Source organism: Neomonachus schauinslandi, chromosome 16 (genome assembly GCF_002201575.2).
Source record: "Neomonachus schauinslandi chromosome 16, ASM220157v2, whole genome shotgun sequence".
Classification (NCBI taxonomy): Eukaryota; Metazoa; Chordata; class Mammalia; order Carnivora; family Phocidae; genus Neomonachus; species Neomonachus schauinslandi.
In genome coordinates, this window is record NC_058418.1 from 6,188,452 (window position 1) to 6,196,083 (window position 7,632).

At 58.6% G+C, this 7,632-nt stretch overlaps 1 protein-coding gene across 1 annotated transcript; it reads right to left on the reverse strand.

Moving 5' to 3' along the window:
* Positions 1-1,495: 1,495 nt before the first annotated feature.
* Positions 1,496-6,823, reverse strand: SPIB (Spi-B transcription factor). Its single transcript, XM_021681434.1, has 6 exons — positions 6,801-6,823; positions 5,793-5,820; positions 4,077-4,149; positions 3,576-3,790; positions 3,048-3,198; positions 1,496-1,850 (listed from the first exon to the last, which is right to left on the reverse strand). The coding sequence occupies exons 1-6, from the start codon at positions 6,821-6,823 to the stop codon at positions 1,552-1,554; spliced, it is 789 nt and encodes a 262-aa protein (XP_021537109.1). The 3' UTR covers positions 1,496-1,551.
* Between the last annotated feature and the right edge of the window lie 809 nt (positions 6,824-7,632).

Consider the following 7,632-nt stretch of genomic DNA (forward strand, 5'->3'; position numbering starts at 1 on the left):
GCAGGGCTGCAAGGGACTTTTTCTATCTTCCTCCTCCTCCTCCTCTCCCCTTTCACAGAAGGGACAAACTGAGGCCCGGAAGCAGCAAGTCTTTCACCCTAGATCCCCCAGCCACGAAGACTCAAGGACCTGGGATTCTGGCATCTTAGCCCACAGTCTGTGACACCCCCACAGGGTTCGAATCAGAGCTCCCACGATGAACCCAAGCTTCACCTCCGTGGGTTCATACCAGGGTCGAAACGCAAATGGTTGGGGGCCAACAGGTGACCAAGAGAAGCCACTGGGGTCTGACAGCCAGGGGCAGCGGGGACTGGGACAGATTGGAGAACAGGTGCCCTGTTAGGAGTGGCTGCCCCCCTCCTCCAGCCTCTCTGCACCGCAGAGATGCCCACCTTTGCTGGATTGTGCAAAGTTTGAAAGGAATATGCAAAATCTCCCTCACTGTTGCAGTGAACTAAAGAAGGACCCACCACCAGGGATCTGATTTGTCCCAAAGGGATCTGGAGGGGTGGGGGTACCAATGTGAGACCTCTGGTTAGAGATGACATGGGAGGGCTGCCAAGATCACCCAGAAATCAGTTGACTGGCCAGAACGATCCCTAGCTTGGCCCTACAGAGGGCACCGCAGGAAAGGGAGGGTCCCTGTGAGAATTCAGGTCTGCTGATGGGGTCCCCAAAGGGGCCTAGCGGACAGGGGATCCCAGGGAGGCCCCAGATGTGATTGGAAGGATCCCAGACAGACAAGGGTATCCCAGAGGTGGCCTGGACAAGACAGGGTTCACTGAGGTCCCCCCTTAGACCTGACAAGGGTGTTTTTAGACATGGCCAAAGGATCCCAGAGGCACCCTAGATGTGAGTGGAGAATTCCAGACACACACAAAAAAGTGATAGCACAGTGGTTCCAGAGAATTGGGGATCTCAAGATGACAAACGTATTTGGGGGAACAGGACAAGAGAGTCACAGATGGGCACAGAGATCTGAGATGTGATAAAGGGTTTCCAGAAGGCCCCATAGGTAAGTAGGAGATCTCAGATCTGACAGGAGAGTGTCAGACATGAGAAGGGGATCCCAGAGAGACCGTGGCTGGACAGGGCTTAGGGTCGCCATCAGCAACCCCCTCCCTGTGTGATGATCTGTGGACTCACCCTTCCCAGATGAGATTAAGGAATCAGACACACAAGGGAGCTCAGAGAGGTCCCAGGCTTGGTTGGACGATCTCAGACACCACAAGGGGATCCCAGAGAAGCTCTTGGGATTCTGGAAGCACGGTCCTGCCCAAACCCTCCACACAGACATATAGTATAGTCCTCTATGGGTCCTGTGACCCAAGACATGAGGATCCTGGGGATCCTGAACATGACAAGGAAATCCCAGAGGGGCCCCAGACACGATTGGGGTGGGGGGGTGTCCCAGAGGGGCCCTGAGCAGGGCTTAGGGATTAAGGCAGCCCCCGCCTCCCCGCAGTGTGGGGAATCCACGGGTCCTATGACCTAGGGTGTGGGGACGCCAACGTGCCGCAGCCGTGGAGCCCCGGAGAGCCCGCACGGGGCTCAGGCCCGGCGGGCGGCGGGCAGCAGTGCACTGTCAAACTGGTAGGTGAGCTTGCGCTTGACCTTGCGGATCTCGCCGGTCTTGGCGTAGTTGCGCAGGGCGCGCGCCAGCTTCTGGTAGGTCATGCGCTTGCGGTTGCCCTTCTGCTGGCCCCAGCGGCGCGCCAGGAGCTCCTTGTGCTTGGACGAGAACTGGAAGACGCCGGCGCCCGGTTCCACCCACCACACGCAGTCGCGCATGTCTCCGCGCGTCAGCAGCCCCAGCAGGAACTGGTACAAGCGCAGCTTCTTGCGGGCCCCTGCGGTGGGGGGGGACGCGTTAGGGGGAGGGAGCCTTTGGGCGCCGCCCCCACACCCACCCCGCTTCGGCCCCCGCCCCCGGGCCCCCAGCAAGCCTCAGTCTCCCTGCCGAGAGCATTGGGGCGAGGGAGGTGGCTCCGACTTGTGCGACCACCACCCCCATCGGAGGCCAGCCGCTCTCCTCCCTGAAGCTGTTCCCCCGGAGCTCCCATCCCCCTGCTTTGCTTTATCTTGGGTTTGCGCGTCTCTCCTCTGCCCTGCCGGTGGCCAGCACATAGTAACACGCATCTGCCCTGCGTATGGATGAGAGGATCTGTGAAATGGGCTGCCAGGGCTCCTCAAAGGCTTATAACAGGGCGCTGAGTGGTGGTGACGAGATCTGGAGTGGGTTTGAACCCGCCTAGCCATTTCTCAGCCCCAGAGGGCCTGGGATCCTGGAAGGTTCGGGGGTCTGACTCTTGGGCTCCTACAAGGAGCAAAGGCCCCCCGAAGCCGGAGAGGGGGCTGTTCATAGCAGGGCATTGGCTACAAGAACCGCCCCCCCCCCCCCCCGCCATTTCCCAGCGCTGAGTGACCTTGGGGTGGCGACTTAACCTCTCTGAGCTGGCCTCTCCTCAGCTATAAATGAGGCTGTGTGTGTGTGTGTGTGTTACTTTTACAAACCTTACAAACTAAGTGAAGCACTTAGTGCTAGGCATTTGCAGTTATGAGCTCATTTCATCTTCATCAGAACACCAGGAGATGGGGCTGCTGCCGCCCATTTTACAGATGGGAAACCGAGAGCCAGGTAGGGAAAGTAACTCATGATCCTAACCGCCCAGGAGTTGAGCAAACTACATGTGAGGGACATGGGTGGAAACAGGGGTTCCATGGACTGGTGTTGACGTGGTGATTATGTCCGGCACTGTTGTTTCAGTAACGGTGGAGACTTACTGATTGCCCACTCTGGGCCAAGCACTGCTCTCATTTACCTATATCATCCCACTTAATCCCCCCCCCACACCAGTAATAGACACTTACTGTCATCCCCATTATAGATCGGAAACTCAGGCAAAGAGAGGTAGTCATTTGCCCCAGGTCACACAGGGAACCGCCCTCAGCACTGGAGTATACAGTAGGTGCTTGAGAAGCCGGGGTTCCTTTAGCCCCCGCATCTCCATTTGGAGCCCCACCCTACCCCACTAGCTCCTACATACCTGCCTCAGATCCCCTCCCCTCGGGGCCAGCCATGAGGGCCTCATCCGACTCGCTGTCTGAAACTTCCAGGGTGGGGCTGTCCAGCAGGAGATCCTCCTCCTCCGACAGCACAGGGCTGGGGTATGGGGCATACGCCGGGGGGCCCATGGTCTGCAAAAGGTCAGGATCACCTGCAGTCCAAGGACCCCCTTCCCTCCCTCCCTCTGCGCTCTTCCCTCAGCTTCCTCCTCCTGGGTCCCCACTGTGGCCCTCCCCACTCTCTTGACAGCCTGCACTCTGGCCTCGGTTTAGATCTCCGTGGCATGGCCAAGGGACGCCCAGGCCCCCTCCCTGAAAGCCTGCCCAACACAGATCATGGCCTTCTGGGCTGCCCCTTGCCTAACATCCATGCCTGTGTTGGCTGGTCCATGCAATGGAGTGAAGACGGTTCCTAACCTCAGAGGTTTACAAAGGCTTTCACAAGCTGCCTGGCATCTAGTAAATCTCGATCAAATGATGGGGATGTTAATCGTGTCCCTTCCCCTCACCTGGCTGGTGAAGTCCTCCGTGGGGTACGCTGGGAAGCTGGGCCCCGGGGCTTCTAGGCTGGGGGCCGGGTCGAGGTTCCCCACGGGGCTGTAGGTTGAGGGTCCGTAACAGAGCTGGACACTCTGGGGGTGGCTGAAGGTAGCCACAGCTGGGTTGAAGGCTTCATAGGAGGTGGCTGGGACAGCTGGACTGAGGTCCCAGCCCCACAGGGAGTCTGGGGGAGGGTGGGAGGGCGCTGAGTCAGAAGTCAGGTCTGGCCTCAGCCCCTCCCACTCGAAGCCCCCAGCACAGAGAGGCCATTGTGGGCCTTGCAAATCTCTGGCCCCAGAATTTGCATGGGCAAGAGGGTGGGTGGGAGAGGAAAGGGGAGGAGGTCTGGAGGCCTGGGCTAACCTTATCCTGCTGAACTAGGTGACATCCCCCCCTGGGACTCAGCTCCCCCATCTGTGAAATGGGCCCGAGGTCCAGGTCAGGAGGATGGCTAGGGCAGGGCCACTCACCAGAAGCCCCCTCTGAGTCGGGGTAGCTGGGATGTTTGCAGCTGTCCAGGTCATAAAAGACGCCATCTGGGTACTGATGGGGTGGGGGAGGAAGAGGGGTCATCCCAGGCTTCGGGGAGCCCCCACCCCATCTGGGCCAGCAGGAGGATTCTGACAGGGACAGGGGAGAAGAGGGGAGGGCTGGGAGAAGGAAAGAAAGAGACACAGAGACCAGGCACCAGAGACAGGGGCCAAGAGATAGATATACAGAGATACAGAAAGCAGGGATACACACAACACAGCAGGAGCACACCCCCACACCCCCACAACACAGCAAGAACACACACACAGAGAATGAAAGACACAGGCGGAGATGCGCAGAAACCCCGAGACCCAGGCTCTCAGAGAGGGACATGGCAGCCAGCACCTGCTAAGACCGTGGGCTCTAGGAAGGCGTGGGGAAAGTGTGGACCAATTCCCCCAGGCTCGCCTGTCCCAGGGGTGGAAGTGTTTCTACAGAGGCAAAGAAAATCTCAATGCTTCTTTATTCACCTCTGTATCGCTTTGATCTACCCCAAGAGTCGTGTGTTGCTTTAGCAATTACAGTAAAGACCAAAGCTAGACATCCAGACGTCGCAGCAGCCTCACTCCCAGGTATTCCCCCAAGGGACTGAAAACATACGTCCACAAAGTAGCTTTGTTCGAGAACAGCTTTTCTAATATCCCCAAGCGAGAAATAGCCCGTGGATGGGAGAATGGATAAACTGGTGGTGTTGGGGTGTGGATGGGTGAGGGGGGTCCTACAGCAGAGTACTATACAGCAAGGGAAAAGAACCAAGGCTGGAGCATCTGGCTGGCTGTCAGTGGAGCATGCAACTCTTGATCTCGGATCATGAGTTCGAGCCTCACGTTGGGGAGAGAGCTTACTTAAAAACAACAACAACAACAAAACAATGCCCGATACACACTGAACGTTGATGAAGGAAGCCAGACCCAAAAGGGGACATCCTGCATGATGCACTTCAGATCAAGGTCAAAACCAGGCAAAACTAATCCGTGTTGGAAAAGATCCCAGGGGGGAGGGGTGATTGTTGATTGGGAATCTTCCAGAGGGAAGGAAATGTTCTATGTGTTGGTCTGGTTTGCTGTTACACAGATGTGTGCGTAATGTGAAATGTCACCGGGCTGCACACAAGATCTGCCACTTTGCCAACTTGTAGGTTATACCTCCATTAAAAAAAAAAAAAAAAAAGCAGAAAACTTGTCAGGTTGAGGGCAGGTGGGACATGCTGGTGGCGGGGCGTCCACGAGTGAGTGAGGTTTTAGTTCTTGGACGGGGTTGTAGGTTATGGGTGGTGAGTAGAGTATCCCGCGTGTCTGAACTATTAGACTAGCTTTCGAAAATACAGTTTAGCAAAGAAGAGAAGGAAAGAAGGAATAAACAGGTTCGCTGAATGTGGGGCGGGCGGAGGAAGAGACACAAAGCCAAAGACACAAGGACCCCCATCCTCCCCATGCCAGGAAGTGGACCCAGAGCCTGAGAGCTGAAGAGACGGTGGAGAAAGGTCCATGAAGGGGATGGGGCAGGTGAGGAGGAGGGTGCTGGTGGGAGATACGGAGGGGGAGTCAGAAAGACAAAGTGACAGGAAGGAGTGGAAGGGGAAACTGAGGCAGGGGGTCAAGGTGGGCCATGTGGGTCCCCCCCCACCCTCCCTGGGCCCCGGGGCCCCGACTCACCAGACAGCTGAAGTGTGGCCCGTCGAGCCTGGAGGGGGAGAGACACAGGGGCATGTCAGGGTGCCTTCAGCCACCTGAGTCTCAGAGTGGTTGGGAGCCGATGGGGCGGGGGGAGGCGGCTGCAGCTGTGACCACCGCAGCTCTTCTGCTGTATGTCCTTGTGCGAGACCAGCCCCACCACACTCAAGCGGGGACAGGAAGTGGGGGTGGGGGGGAACAGGCAAATGTCCCCCCTCCCCTGGGATTTGCATAGAGAGAGGCTGGTTGGGGGGCAGGGAAAGTGAGGGAGAGAAAGTCCCTGGAGAGGCGGTGTGGGCGCCAGTGGGCCGGTGGGGGCAGGGAGGGGGCCTCCGTCAGCGAGTCGTCAGCGAGTCGGTTAAATGGGTCCACCTTGGACCAGAGGAGAGATGGAGAGCCGCTGGGCAGGGATGGGAAGGAGATGGGAGAGGAGGGAAGGGAGGAAAGTGTGGAGAGAGACATTCGCTGATGCAGGAAGTGGTTGAGTCCCAGAGATAGGCAGATGGGGCCAGGGGAGAGACAGGGAGACAGCAGGAGAGAGCAGACAGACAGACAAAGAACTGGAAAGAGACGGGGACAGAGACAGAGAGCGAGCAGGAAGCAGAGAACAGAGCCCCAGAAACAAAAATGATATGGCGAGCAGCAGAGTGGGCAACAAGTGAGCAAGCCAGAGGTTTGGTGAGGCCCAGTGGGAGGCTGGGGGGACAGACAGGCCTGGAGGGCTGCCTGGAAGAGGCCGTCAGCAGGAGGGGAGACAGGCAAGCATCCCAAGGAGAGATTTTCGGGGTCTGAGAGAGACAGGGATAGGATGGAGGAAGGAAGCCGAGGTAGGAGAGGTAGAGCGAGATCTAGAAGGGGCAAAAGGCAGTGTGGACCCCCTCCCTCCCACCCCCCTGCCCCCTGAGTGGGGCAGACCACCACCCCTGAGGGAGGCCTAGCAGAGGGGCTTAAGTGCAGGGGGACGCCTTCCTTTAGGGAACCCCCACTTACTGTGCAGCCTCCAGGGCAAGCATGGTGGCGCTGGGCTGGGTTTGCTGCCTGCTTCAGCCACCACCCCTATTTATACCTTGGCCCAGCCCCCTGGGGGGGGCAGGGGTGCCGGCTGGCCTGCACAGAGCACAGCCCTCCTCGAAAATCCCCTCGGGGAGGGTCAGGGGAGGGGGCTGGATTGCACAACCCCTTGGTCACGTGGTGGAGAGGGCAGGCCCAGGGGCCATCTCGATTTGGGGATCCCCACGGTTGGGGTGGGAATGGGGGGCTGACCCTGAGGGGTGGAGATGGGAGAGGAACTGGATTCAGGGGGACCCTAAGGAAGTAGGGAAGCCAAGGGGTCCTGTGGTCAGTGAAGTGGGGGTCAGTAAACGGTGTGGGCTCGACCCACGCCCAGGAACCAGAGGGGGAGTGGGTTGCTGGGGATGGGGGGCACATGACATCAAGGGGCAGATTCAAGCACCAATGGGGTCAGAAGGCAAGGCAGGGCTGCCGGGACTCTCAAGAGTGGATGTGGCCTTGGGGGGGGGGTGTCTCTGAGGAAAACCCAGGCCCAGAGCCTGTGAGGACCCCAAGGTGGAAAAATTGGGGGTGTATGACATGGGAAGGGGGGGCGTCCCCTGGGTTGTGCCGGGGAGTGGGAGCTTCTGTGCGAGGGGCTGCCCCAGGCCTGGAGGAAACAGGTCAGCACCTGGAGGGCGGGGCGGTCCAGGCAGAGGAGGATGTGTGGTTAGACATTCACTCAGGGCCTTGAGGGAGGGTCACAGGGGGAGACTGAGGCAGGCACGACTTTCATGGGGCTGGCAGCAGTGCTGGGAGCCCAGGGGTCTTG